Below are 22,899 nucleotides of genomic sequence, written 5' to 3'. Positions count from 1 at the left end.
ATTACTCCAGTGCTGGCCTCCCTACACTGGCTTCCTGTCAAGGCAAGGGCTGATGTCAAGGTTTTACTGCTAACCTACAAAGCATTACATGGACTACCTACCTATCTCTCCGATTTGGTCCTGCCGTACATACCTACACGTACAAGACGCAGGACTCCTTATTGTACCTAGAATTTCTAAGGGGCTTTCTCCTATAGAGCTCCATTTTTATGGAATGGTCTGCCTATCCACGTGAGACTCGGTTTCCACCTTTACTGAAGACTCATCTCTTCAGTAGGTCCTATGATTGAGTGTAGTCTGGCCCAGGGTTACGAAGGTGAACAGCATGGCACTGGAGTGATGAAACGTCGTTGCGGTCTCTGCCTGGCCAGCTCCGCTCTCTCCACTCTGATTCTCCGCCTCTTTATTTATTGAACCTTTTTAAGTCAAGTCAGTTAAGAACAAATTCTTATTTTCAATGACGGCCTAGGAACAGTGGGGTTAACTGTCTTGATCAAGGACAAAACATCACTTTTTTTTTTTACCTTGTCAGCTCGGGGATTCGTATTTGCAACTTTTCGGTTACAAGTCCAACGCTCTAACCTCTAGGCTACCTGCCGTCCCTACACTCTAACCACTAGGCTACCTGCCGTCCCTACACTCTAACCACTAGGTTACCCTGCCGTCCCTACACTCTAACCACTAGGCTACCTGCCGCCCCTACACTCTAACCACTAGGCTACCTGCCGCCCCTCCACTCTAACCACTAGGCTACCTGCCGCCCCTCCACTCTAACCACTAGGCTACCTGCTGCCTCTGACCGTAGTATGGGGGCTGGCTTACTAGTGCTCTTGCCATCCCTAGGAGGGGTGCATCATGTCGTGCCAGGAATTTTTCACTATACTCGTCAGTGTCTCAACCCGTCGTGATCTTCCTGTCCGGTTTTGTGCTCCCTTGTGCTCCTACGGTGGAGGAGATCTTCGTGGGCTATACTCAGCCTTGTCTCAGGGTAGTAAGTTGGTGGTCTGTTGATATCTCTCTAGTGGTGTGGGGGCTGTGCTTTGGCAAAGTGGGTGTGGTTCTATCCTGCCTGGTTGGCCATGTCCGGGGGTATCGTTGGACAGGTCCAGTTTCCCCCGACACCCCGTCTCAGCCTCCAGTATCTATGCTGCAATAGTCTATGTGCCGGGGGGCTAGGTATCTGGTGTCCTGGGTGTACTTAAGTCTCTCGCTCGCTCTACCTCTGAATGCTCGACAATGAAAAGCCAACAAACATTTACTCTTGAGGTGCTGACCTGTTGCACCCTCTACAACCACTATTATCTGACCCTGCTGGTCGTCTATGAACGTTTGAACATCTTGAGGAACAATCAGGCCTTAATGCCCACATACTCTTATAATCTCCACCCGGCACAGCTAGAAGAGGACTGGCCACCCCTCAGAGCCTGGTTCCTCTCTACCCGGCACAGCCAGAAGAGGACTGGCCACCCCTCATAGCCTGGTTCCTCTCCACCCGGCACAGCCAGAAGAGGACTGGCCACCCCTCATAGCCTGGTTCCTCTCCACCCGGCACAGCCAGAAGAGGACTGGCCACCCCTCATAGCCTGGTTCCTCTCTACCTGGCACAGCTAGAAGAGGACTGGCCACCCCTCATAGCCTGGTTCCTCTCCACCCGGCACAGCCAGAAGAGGACTGGCCACCCCTCATAGCCTGGTTCCTCTCCACCCGGCACAGCCAGAAGAGGACTGGCCACCCCTCATAGCCTGGTTCCTCTCTACCTGGCACAGCCAGTAGAGGACCGGCCACCCCTCATAGCCTGGTTCCTCTCCACCCGGCACAGCTAGAAGAGGACTGGCCACCCCTCAGAGCCTGGTTCCTCTCTACCTGGCACAGCCAGAAGAGGACTGGCCACCCCTCAGAGCCTGGTTCCTCTCTACCTGGCACAGCCAGAAGAGGACTGGCCCACCCCTCAGAGCCTGGTTCCTCTCTACCCGGCACAGCCAGAAGAGGACTGGCCACCCCTCAGAGCCTGGTTCCTCTCTACCCGGCACAGTCAGAAGAGGACTGGCCACCCCTCAGAGCCTGGTTCCTCTCTACCCGGCACAGCCAGAAGAGGACTGGCCACCCCTCAGAGCCTGGTTCCTCTCTACCCGGCACAGTCAGAAGAGGACTGGCCACCCCTCAGAGCCTGGTTCCTCTCTACCCGGCACAGCCAGAAGAGGACTGGCCACCCCTCAGAGCCTGGTTCCTCTCTACCCGGCACAGCCAGAAGAGGACTGGCCACCCCTCAGAGCCTGGTTCCTCTCTACCTGGCACAGCCAGAAGAGGACTGGCCCACCCCTCAGAGCCTGGTTCCTCTCTACCTGGCACAGCCAGAAGAGGACTGGCCCACCCCTCAGAGCCTGGTTCCTCTCTACCTGGCACAGCCAGAAGAGGACTGGCCCACCCCTCAGAGCTTGGTTCCTCTCTAGGTTCCTGCCTTTCTAGGGAGTTTTTCTGCTGATGTAAAAAGAAAAGAAAAAGGCCTTAGAAATCTATTTGAATTGATCTGACTCTGGGTAAATAAAAAGGTCATTATTGCCAACATCTCATACTAACCCTTTAATGGGGGAGGGGGATCCCTTTCAGTTTGTTTTCTTTTAATAGAAATGAATATCATCAGTGGATAAAATGGTTGAAAAATGTTAAATTTTTACTTAATTCAGGAAAGGACATATGCAATGTTAACACTGTTACCTAGAAACATTCAGAGTTTTCGAAGACAATTCATCATACATTTCAGAGGTATTAAACACTCCTGAGATGAAAGCGCAGAGTTTCAGTTATGACTTAAGACTTCTAGAACACTGGTTCAAATGGAGTCCAAACTGTTAGGGGAGGTTCTAGAACACCGGTTCAAATGGAGTCCAAAACTGTTAGGGGAGGTTCTAGAACACTGGTTCAAATGGAGTCCAAAACTGTTAGGGGAGGTTCTAGAACACTGGTTCAAATGGAGTCCAAAACTGTTAGGGGAGGTTCTAGAACACTGGTTCAAATGGAGTCCAAACTGTTAGGGGAGGTGTGTGTGTGTCAAACAGCTTCAAATCAACGCCTTGCTTGGACATTACAGACTAGTGGATAATCGAAGTGACATGTTGTTGTTGTTGCTGTGGCCACATTTCATTATCAAGAATGTTGTATTTATTAGTGCACACCATAGCAAAAATGTTTTGCAACGACAAAGCAATTGCTTTTCTTAAAATCGGGCAAGTTCAGGGGGTGTATTCATTATGCCGAATTATGTTTCAAAACGTTTTGCAACAGAAAGGGTTTACTCCAAACGGGAAAACGCTTTGCAACGGAGAAAGAAAAAAAACCCTAGAGTTTCTATTGGACAATTCAGGTAAGGTCCCTCCCCGTTTCAATCCGTTTGGTTCTTAAGGAGGTAAAAAAATGGTTTCCGTTGCTAAGATGTAATGAATAAACCACCTGTCTTTTCCTGTACATTAGTCTGCCATGGTTGTACCTGTAACTAGTCTGCCATGGTTGTACCTGTAGCTAGTCTGCCATGGTTGTACCTGTAACTAGACTGCCATGGTTGTACCTGTAGCTAGTCTGCCATGGTTGTACCTGTAAATAGTCTGCCATGGTTGTACCTGTAACTAGTCTGCCATGGTTGTACCTGTAACTAGTCTGCCATGGTTGTACCTGTAACTAGTCTGCCATGGTTGTACCTGTAACTAGTCTGCCATAGTTGTACCTGCTGCTGTTGCAATATGGATGTCTGACTGTGTTCAAATAGGCCGTTATCCACAGGGCTGTCTGTGCCAAAAGGAGCGCAAAATACAACAATAAGACAATAATACAATAGATATAATATAATAATATAATTTATAATAATACTAATATACAAAACATTAGGAACACCTGCTCTTTACATGACATAGACTGACCAGGTGAATCCAGGTGACAGATATGATCCCTTATTAATGTCACCTGTTAAATCCACTCCAATCAGTGTAGATGAAGGGGAGGAGCCAGGCTAAGCATCGAGACATTTGACACATGGATCGTGTATGTGTGCCATTCAGAGGGGGTGAATGGGCGAGATTAAATATTTGAAGTGCCCTTTGAACGGGGTTATGGTAGTAGTTATGGTAGACGCCAGGGCGCACCGGTTTGAGTGTGTCAAGAACTGCAACGCTGCTGGGGTTTCCCCACACTGAACAGTTTCCCCCGTGCATCAAGATTGGTCCACCAACGAAGAAGAACATCCAGCCCAATGGCTGTTCTGAGGGTAAAGGAGGGAGGAGAGGCAGCAACTCAATCTCAGTGTGTTTGTAATGTTTTGTAACTCAGTGTATATTATTATTATTATTATGATATATTATACTATTCTTACAGAACTCCTGATAAAAATGTAATGCCTTAAAATAAAAAAATAAGTTGTTTAATTAGGGAGTGAGTCCATCGTTTTTACTGTACAGAAACCGACAGTACATTATGTGTATACTAGTACTATATAGTACATCAAATCTGTACTATGCAGTAGATTTGTTACTTGGTTTAAGCATATTTCTCTTCGGGGAGGGGGGGTGGGGGGCTTCTGAACAAGCCGAAGTGACATCACAATAAATGCTCAGCATTTATTGGTTCAGTCCAGTGACTGACTTCCCAAATGAACCCATAAGAAAACAGGATATTTGTACATGTTTATTTTTTGTATATCCACAATGTGGAACCAAGGAGTTTTATACACAAGTTCATTGTTTCTATCTAACAGTATATAGCACATAAGCTCGGCTAAACCTGCTCTGAGATGTACACTACGAAGCAGGATCAATGAGTTAGCCAGCTAACTGAACGGTCTAGATGACTCAACAAAAACACATATCGAACTGTAAGCTTTCTTTATGAACGAGACAATCAATAGTTATATCTTGTTAATCAAAGTTAGCTGGCTAATTAAATTGATCCTGTTTTGTAGTAGATCCCTGAAGGTTAAACCAGGCTATAAAAATTCGGTTCTGCCTCACTTTGGAAGAAAACTAAGCTGGTCATTGGTTCTATCAGTGGAATATTGTAACGAGTTGAAGAGAGCAACATGACATCATGATTATTGCAGAATAACTTGAAGTAAAGAGAATTTAAAAAAAAGATGGATTCGGTATGACCCATTTAGATTTGACCAGATGAATCTGATTCCGTAGTAATTGCTAGTATTCTGTTCAACCACAATACGCCTACAAATATCAATAAAAACATTGATCAAGTCTTACAGTAATTAAGACTCATTTTTTACGCGTCCTCCCTATTACAGTACTGAGCCCTATGGGCCCCGCCCAAAAGTAGTGCACTAAATAGGGAATAGGACTCCACGTGGGACACAGGCGTTTTGCGCAGTCGGTCTGTTCCGTCCTGACTGAGCCGCGATTTCTGTACATGTCACCATAGTAACCCACCAGGTTCAACAGTACTCCAGGTGGCAGTTGGGACACTGTTGTCGTTTGTAACAATGGTCCATAAATCATCTACACTGTTTACAATATATACCTCTACATGATGCAGTATCACGCTAGTCTCAATATTCACGTCGTAATTGAAGACAATCCCTAAACCCATCTGAAGCCATCTAAAACGGGACACAGGTTACAGAGTTAGCAGAAAGGAGAAAACCTTCCTACATCCTATAAAGATTATTATTATTTTTCCTAAATAAAATAAAATTTTCAAACCAACCAACAGACAGTGAAACAACCTTCTGTACAGTGATGTAAACACCCAAATAAAGAGGCTTATGTTGAGATGAGAGTCACTAGAGGAGCTAGAACACAGAGACGGGCCAGTCAGAGCAGGGGCCAGGGTCACAGAGACGGGCCAGGGTCACAGAGACGGGCCAGTCAGAGCAGGGGCCAGGGTCACAGAGACAGGCCAGTCAGAGCAGGGGTCGGGGTGACAGAGACGGGCCAGTCAGAGCAGGGGTCAGGGTCACAGAGACGGGCCAGTCAGAGCAGGGGTCTGGGTCACAGAGACGGGCCAGTCAGAGCAGGGGTCAGGGTCACAGAGACGGGCCAGTCAGAGCAGGGGTCAGGGTCACAGAGACGGGTCAGTCAGAGCAGGGGGTCACAGAGACGGGCCAGTCAGAGCAGGGGGTCACAGAGATGGGCCAGTCAGAGCAGGGGTCAGGGTCACAGAGACGGGCCAGTCAGAGCAGGAAGCCAGGGTCACAGAGATGGGTCAGTCAGAGCAGGGGGCCAGGGTCACAGAGACGGGCCAGTCAGAGCAGGGGGCCAGGGTCATAGAGATGGGTCAGTCAGAGCATGAGGCCAGGGTCACAGAGACGGTCCAGTCAGAGCAGGGGCCAGGGTCACAGAGACGGGGCAGTCAGAGCAGGGGCCAGGGTCACATTCAGGAGGCAAATGTTGTGGAACGTTGTAGATAGAAATGTTAAGAAAAGAGTTGACATGATTCCTTATTCTACATTTCAGAGATACGTATTTGTTCTACATATTTATATCTGAAGGTTCAACAGCGTTGTGCGCGCCCCCTGCTGAACACGCCCATAGTAACAGGGAGGAGAGGCCTGGGGGAAACTACAGGTCACAGACCAAGAGTTCAAGGGTCGAGCTCTCCCTCTACCGAAGAACACGGTCCCACAGAGTCCTAGCCCGAAAGGAGGCTGAGGCTGCACAATTACAGAATCTTTCCCAAAGTTCCTAGGTTTTTCCCAGAATTCCCTCATTCCAATAAACTTCTAACCAGCCTATTGAAAAACCTGCAAACTCTGGGACAATTTTGGGAATTTTGCAACCAAAGTTGTGGGACACAAAACAGGGTAGAGGTTGGGCTGTCATATCCACTTCATATCTGCTTCCTGGGGGCATCCTCCTCTCCACTAGGGGCTCTGGACTGCCTTCTGCCTTCAGTTATGTTAGGGCGGCTCCATTAGGGCTCAGTCTGGAGCCGCAGTCCCACGACAGTCGCTCAGGGCAGAACAGGCCAGAAGACAGAGTGACCTTGTTGTTACGAGGGACAGTAATCCACATTCCATGATCCATCCATCCACAGTTGCTTCTTTGTTTTGTTTTTTTAAATGTCGAAACAAGTAGTTAATTGATTATTAAAGTTTTCAGACCAACTTAAAAATAACCATGCCTAAAAATAAATACCATTTCCCCCTCAAAAAAAGGCTATTTTACATTTTACAAATCCAGAGTTTTTGTTGCTGAACAAAAAAAAGGGAAAGCAGGAGTGTTTAGTTCAGTTTGTTACAGTGGTCGTCGTCATGGTGACCACATTCCTTTTTTTTACATATTTTTTTTACACAGGGTTGGAACCACCCAGAGACTCCCGGAGACCGTCGGGACAGAGTAGGGAGGAGACCAGAGCAGGCGAACAGTGTGTGTGTGTGTGTGTGTGATGCTGACAGACATTGCTCCTCCTCCTCTTCTTCTTCATCTTTTCATATTAGGCTGCTTATTGTGATCGAAGCCTCTAGGGCACAGAGACGATTAGGGGTGCAGGCAGAACAGGCAAAGGATTATGGGAAGGAAAGATCCCTCCTTCACAGTCAGCGCTAGATCAATAGTTGGAAGGGAGAGTTACCAGTCCTTTAGTAGACACATTCTCTCTCTCTCTCTCTCTGTGTGTGTGTTGTATTGTGTGTGTGTGTGTGTTGTATTGTGTGTGTGTGTGTGTGTGTGTAGACAATGTAATAGTCTGTTCAGGACTTTAAGGTTAGTGGTCTATCCATGTCTTTTAAAGCTGTGTCAGTCCGTTTCAGCACTGTAGTTTAATTCACTAGGTCAGTGCATCCATCCAGTCGGTGAAATTAAACTTTAGTTTCTGCCATCTCAGTCTCTGCTCCTCTCTCCCCGTCCTCCGTCTCCACCCTGACAACCGTCTCCGGCGTCTCCTGACGTCAGTGCCGCACCTCGTTAGCGAGGAGACTGTCCTCGCCGCTCTGGGAGAAAAAAGAGAATACTTTATTGTCCAATCAGAGAAAGAGAAACATATCTTTATGCTCACAACAACCCGAGGACACACACCCGAGGAGTTGGAAGTTAAGCTCCATCCCCGGGAGAAATTACAAGAATTGAAGCTCCTTGCTCAAAGGGCACGTCGGCAGGCTACCTGGAAGTCGGCCTCATTGAGGCTGTTCCCCACTTGGATGATCTCCTCGTCCTGCGAACCCTCGCTGACCCCGCTGCCAGCCGAACCCAGCTCGTCTAAACTGGGGTCCTGGAGGACTGAGGCAATGTACATCTGCTGTTGTTGGGGAAGAAGAAGAAGAGAGGAGGGATAGAAGGGAGGAGAAAGGTCAGTGTGAGAGATGAAGGGACAGGTCGTCTAAACGATACTTACTGCTGACTTATTGAAGGGAGAGATCGTCTAGGCCGAGGAAACGGTACTTACTGCTGACTTATTGAAGGGAGAGGTCGTCTAGGCCGAGGAAACGGTACTTACTGCTGACTTGTTGGAGGGAGAGGTCGTCTAGGCCGAGGAAACGGTACTTACTGCTGACTTATTGGAGGGAGAGGTCGTCTAGGCCGAGGAAACGGTACGTACTGCTGACTTATTGAAGGGAGAGGTCGTCTAGGCCGAGGAAACGGTACGTACTGCTGACTTATTGAAGGGAGAAGTCGTCTAGGCCGAGGAAACGATACTTACTGCTGACTTATTGGAGGGAGAGGTCGTCTAGGCCGAGGAAACGGTACGTACTGCTGACTTATTGGAGGGAGAGGTCGTCTAGGCCGAGGAAACGGTACGTACTGCTGACTTATTGGAGGGAGAGGTCGTCTAGGCCGAGGAAACGGTACGTACTGCTGACTTATTGAAGGGAGAGGTCGTCTAGGCCGAGGAAACTGTACGTACTGCTGATTTATTGAAGGGAGAGGTCGTCTAGGCTGAGGAAACTGTACTTACTGCTGACTTATTGAAGGGAGAAGTCGTCTAGGCCGAGGAAACGGTACTTACTGCTGACTTATTGAAGGGAGAAGTGCGTGCTGGACGACCGTTCTCTACACCATCCACATTCTCTGCGTCAATCTGGGGGGGGGGGGAGATGGGAGAAAATATAAACACACACAATTATAATACGACTCAGCCGGAAAGTGGTAGGCCACACAAGCTCTCAGAACAGTACCGCCAAGTGCTTGTCGACACCGGTGTGGAAGAGAGGAGCAACAACATCACCTGTCCTCGGTTGCAACACTCACTACCGAGTTCCAAACTGCCTCTGGAAGCAACGTCAGCACAAGAACTGTTCGTCGGGAGCTTCATGAAATGGGTTTCCATGGCCGAGCAGTCTTAGACACAAGTCTAAGATCACCATGTACAACGCCAAGCTTCATCTGGAGTGGTGTAAAGTTTGTTGCCATTGGAGCAGTGGAAACACGTTCTCTGGAGTGATGAATCACGCTTCACCATCTGGCAGTCTGACAGACAAATCTGGGTTTGGCGATGCCAGGAGAATGCTACCTGCCCCAATCCACAGTGCCAACTGTACAGGAATAATGGGCTGTGGCTGTTTTTCCATGGTCCGGGCCCCTTGGTTTCAGTGCGCCGGGAATCTTAATGCTACAGCATCCGATGACATTCTTGACGATTCAGTGCTTCCAACTCTGTGGCAACAGTTTGGAGAAGGACCTTTTCCTGTGTCATGACGTTGCCCTCTTTGGGTACAACGAGCACTATTCTCCCTCCCTCTGCACCATCCCCCTCTCTCTGTCTCTCCTACACCCACGCTGCTGCAACCACAGGTCGTAAAATTCCTGGAGGAGAATCCTGCCTCATGGCCAGACAGTATAGAGAGAGGGAGTTTCATAAGAGAGAACAAATTAATTTCTTCCACAGCCTAGAACTGGAGAACATTCATGTTCTGGAGAATGTATAAAAGATTGGTAAAGTAACGAGCTACGAACTGGTCCGTTTGGTACAATTTTGTGAAACTCATGAGAGACAATACGACCACATTAACATAACGCTGTTTATATAATAGCCTCGGATATGAGGTTTACATCCAATTGTTGTATAAAATGAATGAGTAAAGATGAAACTATTTGTGAAATTATGTAATGTGATTTTAGACTGTTTAATGAGGGGAAACTCCAATTCCCTTTGGAGTTGAACTAAATCAGAGGACTGCCCCCTGAGCACAGGCAGGACCCGGCGTCATGTGACCGCCCCCTGAGCAGGACCCGGCGTCATGGGACCGCCCCCTGAGCACAGGCAGGACCCGGCGTCATGTGACCGCCCCCTGAGCAGGACCCGGCATCATGGGACCGCCCCCTGAGCAGGACCCGGCGTCATGGGACCGCCCCCTGAGCAGGACCCGGCGTCATGGGACCGCCCCCTGAGCAGGACCCGGCGTCATGGGACCGCCCCCTGAGCAGGACCCGGTGTCATGGGACCGCCCCCTGAGCACAGGCAGGACCCGGCGTCATGGGACCGCCCCCTGAGCACAGGCAGGACCCGGCGTCATGGGACCGCCCCCTGAGCACAGGCAGGACCCGGCGTCATGGGACCGCCCCCTGAGCACAGGCAGGACCCGGCGTCATGGGACCGCCCCCTGAGCACAGGCAGGACCCGCCCCTTTTCTATGTTACGAATAAAAACCCCACCTGGGTTTCCCGCTTCAGACCAGCTTACCTCGATAACAAGAGGGCTAAGGTTTGAGACAAGTACCTCTATCAAAGAGGGAAATAAGGTTTAACTTCTTGGTTATAGGGGGCGCTCTTTTAATTTATGGATAAAAAACGTGCCCGTTTTAAGCGCAATATTTTGTCACGAAAAGATGCTCGACTATGCATATAATTGGCAGCTTTGGAAAGAAAACACTCTAAGGTTTCCAAAACTGCAAAGATATTATCTGTGAGTGCCACAGAACTCATGCTACAGTTGAAACCAAGATGAAACTTCAACCAGGAAATGGGCAGAATTTTTGAGGCTCTGTTTTCCATTGTCTCCTTATATGGCTGTGAATGCGCCGGGAATGAGCCTGCCCTTTCTATCGTTTCTCCAAGGTGTCTGCAGCATTGTGACGTATTTGTAGGCATATCATTGGAAGATTGGCCATAAGAGACTACATTTACCAGGTGTCCGCCCGGTGTCCTTTGTCTAAATTGGTGCGTAATCTACAAGCTGCACGCAGTCATCCAGTGATTGAGAGGAGAGAGAAGGCTTTCAATGAACGATATATCATGAAGAGATATGTGAAAAACACCTTGAGGATTGATTCTAAACAACGTTTACCATGTTTCAGTCGATATTATGGAGTTAATTTGGAAAAAATTTGGCGTTTTGATGACAGATTTTTCGGGTTTTTGGTAGCCAAACGTGACGCACCAAACGGAGCGATTTCTCCTAAACAAATAATCTTTCAGGAAAAACTGAGCATTTGCTATCTAACTGAGAGTCTCCTCATTGAAAACATCTGAAGTTCTTCAATGGTAAATGATTTTATTTGAATGATTTTCTGGTTTTTGTGAAAATTTTGCCTGCTGATGCTAACGCTAAATGCTACGCTAGCTGCGCTAGCTGTTACACAAATGCTTGTTTTGCTATGGTTGAGAAGCATATTTTGAAAATCTGAGATGACAGTGTTGTTAACAAAAGGCTAAGCTTGAGAGCTAGCATATTAATTTCATTTCATTTGTGATTTTCATGAATAGTTAACGTTGCGTTATGGTAATGAGCTTGAGGCTGTATTCACGATCCCGGATCCGGGATGGCTCGACGCAAGAAGTAGATTGCTGAACCTTTTAACTATCCCACGTGGTCAAACTCTTAGACTATCGATACCGGCAGAATAAGAACGAAGTCTTTGATATTAATTGCTATTCAATGTGTTTCTATGGGCTATAGTTGTAAAGGCCAAATCAAGATTTTATCTAAATGTTGTAATACTGTTTTTTTTTTGGGGGGGGGGGTTCCCCCTAAAGGGGTCCTAAAATTTGAAATCAAACTAAACGTTCCATGTTATGACCATCTTAAAACAATTCCACGTGTGTTAACGAGTCTACAGGCAACAGACTGAAGAGCCAGTGTGAGGGAGAGAGAGAGGAGAGGGTAGGCAGAACTGTGTACATATGTTAACTAGGAGAGTCTACAGGCAACAGACTGAAGAGCCAGTGTGAGGGAGAGAGAGAGGAGAGGGTAGGCAGAACTGTGTACATATGTTAACTAGGATAGTCTACAGGCAACAGACTGAAGAGCAGGCCAGTGTGAGGGAGAGAGAGAGGAGAGGGTAGGCAGAACTGTGTACATATGTTAACTAGGAGAGTCTACAGGCAACAGACTGAAGAGCAGGCCAGTGTGAGGGAGAGAGAGAGGAGAGGGTAGGCAGAACTGTGTACATATGTTAACTAGGAGAGTCTACAGGCAACAGACTGAAGAGCAGGCCAGTGTGAGGGAGAGAGAGAGGAGAGGGTAGGCAGAACTGTGTACATATGTTAACTAGGATAGTCTACAGGCAACAGACCGAAGAGCAGGCCAGTGTGAGGGAGAGAGAGAGGAGAGGGTAGGCAGAACTGTGTACATATGTTAACTAGGATAGTCTACAGGCAACAGACCGAAGGGCAGGCCAGTGTGAGGGAGAGAGAGAGGAGAGGGTAGGCAGAACTGTCTTGAATGCCTCTCAAATTCCCCACAGTAGAGCCTAAAGTTCACCTCATCCCCTCTGGTTCTATTTAAAATGACACAACTTTCCCCAGGGCCTTCGTAGCTCATCATCTAGTTAGGATACAACAAGGAAAATAATATGGTTTGTGATAACTGCAATGTAATTTTATTTTGTGGGGAAAACATTGGACAGGATTTTTCTTAACGTTAAACGGACGTTGCTTTAACATGTAAACGTTAACACCTCTAGAACCTAAGTTTCCCCCAATGAGAGTTTAAGATTGTAATAATATACTCTTGTCTATAAATGCATCATTTATGCATAATTTGTCTAAATTTATAAAATATAAAGCGCTTCAACATTATAAATAAGAAGTGTTTGTTTTTTACCTTGTAGTTGTGAGCGCTGAGATATTTGAAGTGTCCGAAGCAGACATGGGACAAGCAGACGATGATGGTGATGATCAGAACGATGAAGGTAAACATAGAGGTAGGGGCTGAGAAACCTGAGAGAGAATCAACATGTCAGTAGGATGCGTTCCCTATGGTCCCTAGTCAAAAGTAGTGCACTACATCGGGAATAGGGTGCCATTCCCCATAGGGCCCTGGTCTAAAGTAGTGCACTACATAGGGAATAGGGTGCCATTCCCCATAGGGCCCTGGTCTAAAGCAGTGCACTACATCGGGAATAGAGTACCATTCCCCATAGGTCCCTGGTCTAAAGCAGTGCACTACATAGGGAATAGGGTGCCATTCCCCATAGGGCTCCGGTCTAAAGTAGTGCACTACATAGGGAATAGGGTGCCATTCCCCATAGGTCCCTGGTCTAAAGCAGTGCACTACATCGGGAATAGAGTACCATTCCCCATAGGGCCCTGGTCTAAAGTAGTGCACTACATCGGGAATAGAGTACCATTCCCCATAGGGCTCCGGTCTAAAGTAGTGCACTACATCGGGAATAGAGTACCATTCCCCATAGGGCCCTGGTCTAAAGCAGTGCACTACATCGGGAATAGAGTACCATTCCCCATAGGTCCCTGGTCTAAAGCAGTGCACTACATAGGGAATAGGGTGCCATTCCCCATAGGGCTCCGGTCTAAAGTAGTGCACTACATAGGGAATAGGGTGCCATTCCCCATAGGTCCCTGGTCTAAAGCAGTGCACTACATCGGGAATAGAGTACCATTCCCCATAGGGCCCTGGTCTAAAGTAGTGCACTACATCGGGAATAGAGTACCATTCCCCATAGGGCTCCGGTCTAAAGTAGTGCACTACATCGGGAATAGAGTACCATTCCCCATAGGGCCCTGGTCTAAAGCAGTGCACTACATCGGGAATAGAGTACCATTCCCCATAGGTCCCTGGTCTAAAGCAGTGCACTACATAGGGAATAGGGTGCCATTCCCCATAGGGCTCCGGTCTAAAGTAGTGCACTACATAGGGAATAGGGTGCCATTCCCCATATGTCCCTGGTCTAAAGCAGTGCACTACATAGGGAATAGGGTGCCATTCCCCATAGGGCCCTGGTCTAAAGTAGTGCACTACATCGGGAATAGAGTACCATTCCCCATAGGGCCCTGGTCTAAAGTAGTGCACTACATAGGGAATAGGGTGCCATTCCCCATAGGGCCCTGGTCTAAAGTAGTGCACTACATAGGGAATAGGGTGCCATTCCCCATAGGGCCCTGGTCTAAAGTAGTGCACTACATAGGGAATAGGGTGCCATTCCCCATAGGGCCCTGGTCTAAAGTAGTGCACTACATAGGGAATAGAGTACCATTCCCCATAGGGCCCTGGTCTAAAGTAGTGCACTACATAGGGAATAGGGTGCCATTCCCCATAGGGCCCTGGTCTAAAGTAGTGCACTACATAGGGAATAGGGTGCCATTCCCCATAGGGCCCTGGTCTAAAGTAGTGCACTACATAGGGAATAGAGTACCATTCCCCATAGGGCCCTGGTCTAAAGTAGTGCACTACATAGGGAATAGGGTGCCATTCCCCATAGGGCCCTGGTCTAAAGTAGTGCACTACATAGGGAATAGGGTACCATTCCCCATAGGGCCCTGGTCTAAAGTAGTGCACTACATAGGGAATAGAGTACCATTTGTGGTTCAGTGGTCTGAGGTACTGCATCTCAGTGCTAGAGGTGACTACAGACCCTGGTTCAGAGGGGCGTCACTACAAACCCTGGTTCAGTGGTCTGAGGTACTACATCTCAGTGCTAGAGGCGTCACTACAGACCCTGGTTCAGTGGGGCGTCACTACAGACCCTGATTCAGTGGTCTAAGGTACTGCATCTCAGTGCTAGAGGTGTCACTACAGACCCTGGTTCAGTGGTCTGAGGCACTGCATCTCAGTGCTAGAGGCGTCACTACAGACCCTGGTTCAGTGGTCTGAGGCACTGCATCTCAGTGCTGGAGGCGTCACTACAGACCCTGGTTCAGTGGTCTGAGGTACTGCATCTCAGTGCTAGAGGTGACTACAGACCCTGGTTCAGAGGGGCTTCACTACAGACCCTGGTTCAGTGGTCTGAGGTACTGCATCTCAGTGCTGGAGGCGTCACTACAGACCCTGGTTCAGAGGGGAGTCACTACAGACCCTGGTTCAGTGGTCTGAGGTACTGCATCTCAGTGCTGGAGACGTCAATACAGACCCTGGTTCAGAGGGGAGTCACTACAGACCCTGGTTCAGTGGTCTGAGGTACTGCATCTCAGTGCTAGAGGTGTCACAACAGACCCTGGTTCAGTGGGGCGTCACTACAGACCCTGGTTCAGTGATCTGAGGCACTGCATCTCAGTGCTAAAGGGGTCACTACAGACCCTGGTTCAGTGGTCTAAGGCACTGCATCTCAGTGCTAGAGGCATCACAACAGACCCTGGTTCAGTGGGGCGTCACTACAGACCCTGGTTCAGAGGGGCGTCACTACAGACCCTGGTTCAGCGGTCTGAGGTACTGCATCTCAGTGCTAGAGGCGTCACTACAGACCCTGGTTCAGTGGTCTAAGGTACTGCATCTCAGTGCTAGAGGTGTCACTACAGACCCTGGTTCAGAGGGGCGTCACTACAGACCCTGGTTCAGTGGTCTGAGGTACTGCATCTCAGTGCTGGAGACGTCAATACAGACCCTGGTTCAGAGGGGAGTCACTACAGACCCTGGTTCAGTGGTCTGAGGTACTGCATCTCAGTGCTAGAGGCGTCACTACAGACCCTGGTTCAGAGGGGCGTCACTACAGACCCTGGTTCAGTGGTCTGAGGTACTGCATCTCAGTGCTGGAGACGTCAATACAGACCCTGGTTCAGAGGGGCGTCACTACAGACCCTGGTTCAGTGGTCTAAGGTACTGCATCTCAGTGCTAGAGGCGTGACTACAGACCCTGGTTCAGTGGTCTGAGGTACTGCATCTCAGTGCTAGAGGCGTCACTACAGACCCTGGTTCAGAGGGGCGTCACTACAGACCCTGGTTCAGTGGTCTGAGGTACTGCATCTCAGTGCTGGAGACGTCAATACAGACCCTGGTTCAGAGGGGAGTCACTACAGACCCTGGTTCAGTGGTCTGAGGTACTGCATCTCAGTGCTAGAGGCGTCACTACAGACCCTGGTTCAGAGGGGCGTCACTACAGACCCTGGTTCAGTGGTCTGAGGTACTGCATCTCAGTGCTGGAGACGTCAATACAGACCCTGGTTCAGAGGGGAGTCACTACAGACCCTGGTTCAGTGGTCTGAGGTACTGCATCTCAGTGCTAGAGGCGTCACTACAGACCCTGGTTCAGAGGGGCGTCACTACAGACCCTGGTTCAGTGGTCTGAGGTACTGCATCTCAGTGCTGGAGACGTCAATACAGACCCTGGTTCAGAGGGGCGTCACTACAGACCCTGGTTCAGTGGTCTAAGGTACTGCATCTCAGTGCTAGAGGCGTGACTACAGACCCTGGTTCAGTGGTCTGAGGTACTGCATCTCAGTGCTAGAGGCGTCACTACAGACCCTGGTTCAGAGGGGCGTCACTACAGACCCTGGTTCAGTGGTCTGAGGTACTGCATCTCAGTGCTGGAGACGTCAATACAGACCCTGGTTCAGAGGGGAGTCACTACAGACCCTGGTTCAGTGGTCTGAGGTACTGCATCTCAGTGCTAGAGGCGTCACTACAGACCCTGGTTCAGAGGGGCGTCACTACAGACCCTGGTTCAGTGGTCTGAGGTACTGCATCTCAGTGCTGGAGACGTCAATACAGACCCTGGTTCAGAGGGGCGTCACTACAGACCCTGGTTCAGTGGTCTAAGGTACTGCATCTCAGTGCAAGAGGTGTCACTACAGACCCTGGTTCGATTCCAGGCTGTATCATAAACGGCTGCGATTGGGAATCCCATTGGGCGGCGTACAATTGGCCCAGCGTCATTAGGGTTTTCCCAGGGTAGGCCGCCATTGTAAATAAGAATTTGTTCTTAACTGACTTGAAAAGTGAAATAAAGGTTAAATAAATTAAACGTGACACACCCTATAAATATGAGATTGCCAGGTTGTGACCCAGAACGGCCACTAGATGGCGACCTCGTACCTGTGCGGAGAGTGGAGAAGAACAGGAGCCAGAAGAGGCAGAGGATAGGTGCTGCCACCACCTGGTTGACGGCCCCAGAGTGGATCTTCTTGTCCAGCTTGGAGGGAAGGTAGGCATAATACATGTTGTAGCGATCTGCCAGGTGCTTCAACAGCATGTACATCAGACCTGGAGAGAGGGAGGGAGGGGGGAGCGGAGAGAGAGGAGGGAGGAAGGTGGAGGAGAGAGAGAGAGAGGAGAGGGAGGAAGGTGGAGGAGAGAGAGAGAGAGAGAGAGAAGAGAGGGAGGAAGGTGGAGGAGAGAGAGAGAGGAGAGGGAGGAAGGTGGAGGAGAGAGAGAGGAGAAGGAGGAAGGTGGAAAGAGAGAGAGAGGAGAGGGAGGAAGGTGGAAAGAGAGAGGAGAGGGAGGAAGGTGGAGGAGAAGGAGGAATGTGGAGGAGAAGGAGGAAGGTGGAGGAGGGAGAGAGGAGAGGGAGGTGGAGGAGAGAGAGAGGATGGTGGAAAAGAGAGAGAGGAGAAGGAGGTGGAGGATAGAGAGAGGAGTGGGAGGATGGTGGAAAAGAGAGAGAGGAGAAGGAGGAAGGTGGAGGAGAGAGAGAGAGAGAGGAAGGAAGGTGGAGGAGAGAGAGAGGAAGGAAGGTGGAGGAGAGAGAGGAAGGAAGGTGGAGGAGAGAGAGAGAGAGAGGAGAGGGAGGAAGGTGGAAAAGAGAGAGAGGAGAGGGAGGAAGGTGGAGGAGAGAGAGGAGGAGGAAGGTGGAAAGAGAGGAGAGGGAGGGAGGAAGGTGGAAAGAGAGGAGAGGGAGGAAGGTGGAAAGAGAGAGAGTGCGAGTGAGCAAAAGAGAGAAAGAGGGAGGGAGAGGGGGCGAGAAAGGGGGAGGTGGGAGGAGAGCGAGAAAAAGGAGCAGAGACAGACAGTGAGTCTAACTATCTTCTCCATACAGGACCCTACAGGGACCCTACAGGGGTCCTCTCCCTCTTCATTATGGGCGGCAGCTTAGCCTAGTGGTTAGAGTGTTGGACTAGTAACCGAAAAGTTGCAAGATCGAATCCCCGAGCTGACAAGGTAAAAATCTGTTGTTCTGCCCCTGAACAGGCAGTTAACCCACTGTTCCTAGGTCGTCATTGAAAATAAGAATTTGTTCTTGACACTGACTTGCCTAGTTAAATAAAGGTAAAAAACATGTTTTAACAAGTATACAAAATGTGTTCATACACGCAATATTGACTGTCAAACATTGCTTTTATCGCTACTCTCATAGCTGTAAAGGTGCAATGATGACCGACTGTCACTGTGCTGTTAAATCTCTACGGCAGTGATACTCTGAGGCCGTGTGATAGAAACCAGTGGTACTCAGAGGCCGTGTGATAGAAACCAGTGGTACTCTGAGGCCGTGTGACCTAGTCAGACTGACCAGCTTGTTCTTCCAGGAGAAATTAAAAGATACATATCCACTTTGTTTGAGCCGCTCCAATAGCTGAACACATGAAACAGCAGAAACCCCCATCACTGTCTACCCAACCAGCTCCCCATCACTGTCTACCCCCCAGCTCCCCATCACTGTCTACCCCCCAGCTCCCCATCACTGTCTACCCACCAGCTCCCCATCACTGTCTACCCCCCCAGCTCCTCATCACTGTCTACCCCCAGCTCCCCATCACTGTCTACCCCCAGCTCCCCAACACTGTCTACCCCCCCATCACTGTCTACCCCCCAGCTCCCCATCACTGTCTACCCCCCAGCTCCCCATCACTGTCTACCCCCAGCTCCCCATCACTGTCTACCCCCCAGCTCCCCATCACTGTCTACCCCCCAGCTCCCCATCACTGTCTACCTCCCAGCTCCCCATCACTGTCTACCCCCCAGCTCCCCATCACTGTCTACCCCCCAGCTCCCCATCACTGTCTACCCCCCAGCTCCCCATCACTGTCTACCTCCCAGCTCCCCATTACTGTCTACCCCCCAGCTCCCCAACACTGTCTACCCCCCATCACTGTCTACCCCCCAGCTCCCCATCACTGTCTACCCTCCCAGCTCCCCATCACTGTCTACCCCCCAGCTCCCCATCACTGTCTACCCCCCAGCTCCCCATCACTGTCTATCCCCCCAGCTCCCCATCACTGTCTACCCCCCAGCTCCTCATCACTGTCTACCCCCCAGCTCCCCATCACTGTCTACCCCCCAGCTCCCCAACACTGTCTACTCCCCAGCTCCCCATCACTGTCTACCTCCCAGCTCCCCATCACTGTCTACCCCCCAGCTCCCCATCACTGTCTACCCCCCAGCTCCCCATCACTGTCTACCCCCAGCTCCCCATCACTGTCTACCCCCCAGCTCCCCATCACTGTCTACCCCCCAGCTCCTCATCACTGTCTACCTCCCAGATCCCCATCACTGTCTACCCCCCAGCTCCCCAACACTGTCTACCTCCCAGCTCCCCATCACTGTCTACCCCCCAGCTCCCCATCACTGTCTACCCCCCATCACTGTCTACCCCCCAGCTCCTCATCACTGTCTACCCCCCAGCTCCCCATCACTGTCTACCCCCCAGCTCCTCATCACTGTCTACCCCCCAGCTCCCCATCACTGTCTACCCCCCAGCTCCCCAACACTGTCTACCCCCCAGCTCCCCAACACTGTCTACCCCCAGCTCCCCATCACTGTCTACCCCCCAGCTCCCCATCACTGTCTACCCCCCAGCTCCCCATCACTGTCTACCTCCCAGCTCCCCATCACTGTCTACCCCCCAGCTCCCCAACACTGTCTACCCCCCAGCTCCCCATCACTGTCTACCTCCCAGCTCCCCATCACTGTCTACCCCCCAGCTCCCCATCTCTGTCTACCCCCCAGCTCCCCAACACTGTCTACCCCCCAGCTCCCCATCACTGTCTACCCCCCAGCTCCTCATCACTGTCTACCTCCCAGCTCCCCATCACTGTCTACCCTCCAGCTCCCCATCACTGTCTACCCCCCAGCTCCCCATCACTGTCTACCCCCCAGCTCCCCATCACTGTCTACCCCCCAGCTCCCCATCACTGTCTACCCCCCAGCTCCCCATCACTGTCTACCTCCCAGCTCCCCAACACTGTCTACCCCCCATCACTGTCTACCCCCCAGCTCCCCATCACTGTCTACCTCCCAGCTCCCCATCACTGTCTAACCCCCAGCTCCCCATCACTGTCTACCCCCCAGCTCCCCATCACTGTCTATCCCCCCAGCTCCCCATCACTGTCTACCCCCCAGCTCCTCATCACTGTCTACCCCCCAGCTCCCCATCACTGTCTACCCCCCAGCTCCCCAACACTGTCTACTCCCCAGCTCCCCATCACTGTCTACCTCCCAGCTCCCATCACTGTCTACCTCCCAGCTCCCCATCACTGTCTACCCCCAGCTCCCCATCACTGTCTACCCCCCAGCTCCCCATCACTGTCTACCCCCCAGCTCCCCATCACTGTCTACCCCCCAGCTCCCCATCACTGTCTACCCCCCAGCTCCCCATCACTGTCTACCCCCCAGCTCCCCATCACTGTCTACCCCCCAGCTCCTCATCACTGTCTACCTCCCAGATCCCCATCACTGTCTACCCCCCAGCTCCCCAACACTGTCTACCTCCCAGCTCCCCATCACTGTCTACCCCCCAGCTCCCCATCACTGTCTACCCCCCATCACTGTCTACCCCCCAGCTCCTCATCACTGTCTACCCCCCAGCTCCCCATCACTGTCTACCCCCCAGCTCCTCATCACTGTCTACCCCCCAGCTCCCCATCACTGTCTACCCCCCAGCTCCCCAACACTGTCTACCCCCCAGCTCCCCAACACTGTCTACCCCCAGCTCCCCATCACTGTCTACCCCCCAGCTCCCCATCACTGTCTACCCCCCAGCTCCCCATCACTGTCTACCTCCCAGCTCCCCATCACTGTCTACCCCCCAGCTCCCCAACACTGTCTACCCCCCAGCTCCCCATCACTGTCTACCTCCCAGCTCCCCATCACTGTCTACCCCCCAGCTCCCCATCTCTGTCTACCCCCCAGCTCCCCATCACTGTCTACCCCCCAGCTCCCCATCACTGTCTACCCCCCAGCTCCTCATCACTGTCTACCTCCCAGCTCCCCATCACTGTCTACCCTCCAGCTCCCCATCACTGTCTACCCCCCAGCTCCCCATCACTGTCTACCCCCCAGCTCCCCATCACTGTCTACCCCCCAGCTCCCCATCACTGTCTACCCCCCAGCTCCCCATCACTGTCTACCTCCCAGCTCCCCAACACTGTCTACCCCCCATCACTGTCTACCCCCCAGCTCCCCATCACTGTCTACCTCCCAGCTCCCCATCACTGTCTAACCCCCAGCTCCCCATCACTGTCTACCCCCCAGCTCCCCATCACTGTCTATCCCCCCAGCTCCCCATCACTGTCTACCCCCCAGCTCCTCATCACTGTCTACCCCCCAGCTCCCCATCACTGTCTACCCCCCAGCTCCCCAACACTGTCTACTCCCCAGCTCCCCATCACTGTCTACCTCCCAGCTCCCATCACTGTCTACCTCCCAGCTCCCCATCACTGTCTACCCCCCAGCTCCCCCATCACTGTCTACCCCCCCAGCTCCCCATCACTGTCTACCCCCCAGCTCCCCATCACTGTCTACCCCCCAGCTCCCCATCACTGTCTACCCCCCAGCTCCTCATCACTGTCTACCTCCCCAGCTCCCATCACTGTCTACCTCCAGCTCCCCTACCCCCAGCTCCCCAACACTGTCTACCTCCCAGCTCCCCATCACTGTCTACCCCCCAGCTCCCCATCACTGTCTACCCCCCATCACTGTCTACCCCCCAGCTCCTCATCACTGTCTACCCCCCAGCTCCCCATCACTGTCTACCCCCCAGCTCCCCATCACTGTCTACCCCCCAGCTCCTCATCACTGTCTACCCCCCAGCTCCCCATCACTGTCTACCCCCCAGCTCCCCAACACTGTCTACCCCCCAGCTCCCCATCACTGTCTACCCCCCAGCTCCCCATCACTGTCTACCCCCCAGCTCCCCATCACTGTCTACCCCCCAGCCTCCCCATCACTGTCTACCTCCCAGCTCCCCATCACTGTCTACCCCCAGCTCCCCAACACTGTCTACCCCCCAGCTCCCATCACTGTCTACCTCCCAGCTCCCCATCACTGTCTACCCCCCAGCTCCCCATCTCTGTCTACCCCCCAGCTCCCCATCACTGTCTACCCCCCAGCTCCTCATCACTGTCTACCCCCCAGCTCCTCATCACTGTCTACCTCCCAGCTCCCCATCACTGTCTACCCTCCAGCTCCCCATCACTGTCTACCCCCCCAGCTCCCCATCACTGTCTACCCCCCAGCTCCCCATCACTGTCTACCCCCCAGCTCCCCATCACTGTCTACCCCCCAGCTCCCCATCACTGTCTACCCCCCAGCTCCTCATCACTGTCTACCTCCCAGCTCCCCATCACTGTCTACCCCCCAGCTCCCCAACACTGTCTACCTCCCAGCTCCCCATCACTGTCTACCCCCCAGCTCCCCATCACTGTCTACCCCCATCACTGTCTACCCCCCAGCTCCTCATCACTGTCTACCCCCCAGCTCCCCATCACTGTCTACCCCCCAGCTCCCCATCACTGTCTACCCCCCAGCTCCTCATCACTGTCTACCCCCCAGCTCCCCATCACTGTCTACCCCCCAGCTCCCCAACACTGTCTACCCCCCAGCTCCCATCACTGTCTACCCCCCAGCTCCCCATCACTGTCTACCCCCCAG

General features: G+C 51.5%; 1 protein-coding gene across 4 annotated transcripts in view; it reads right to left on the bottom strand.

Annotated features, from left to right (window-relative positions):
• Positions 1–4,657: 4,657 nt before the first annotated feature.
• The window catches only part of tmem63ba (transmembrane protein 63Ba), a 101,729-nt gene continuing 83,487 nt past the window's right edge, over positions 4,658–22,899 (bottom strand). For all 4 annotated transcript variants that reach the window (XM_031798706.1, XM_031798705.1, XM_031798707.1 and 1 more), the window contains 5 exons: positions 17,131–17,298; positions 12,970–13,085; positions 8,935–9,006; positions 8,092–8,226; positions 4,658–7,921 (listed from right to left, as the gene is read on the bottom strand). In XM_031798706.1, coding sequence (XP_031654566.1) covers positions 7,880–7,921; positions 8,092–8,226; positions 8,935–9,006; positions 12,970–13,085; positions 17,131–17,298 — 533 coding nt within the window. In that variant the 3' untranslated portion in view covers positions 4,658–7,879. The remainder of the gene's footprint in view (positions 7,922–8,091; positions 8,227–8,934; positions 9,007–12,969; positions 13,086–17,130; positions 17,299–22,899) is intronic.

This window comes from Oncorhynchus kisutch, linkage group LG20 (genome assembly GCF_002021735.2).
Source record: "Oncorhynchus kisutch isolate 150728-3 linkage group LG20, Okis_V2, whole genome shotgun sequence".
Lineage (NCBI taxonomy): Eukaryota > Metazoa > Chordata > Actinopteri > Salmoniformes > Salmonidae > Oncorhynchus > Oncorhynchus kisutch.
The sequence above is the reverse complement of the archived record's forward strand: the minus strand, read 5'-3'. Positions and strand labels throughout refer to the sequence as shown.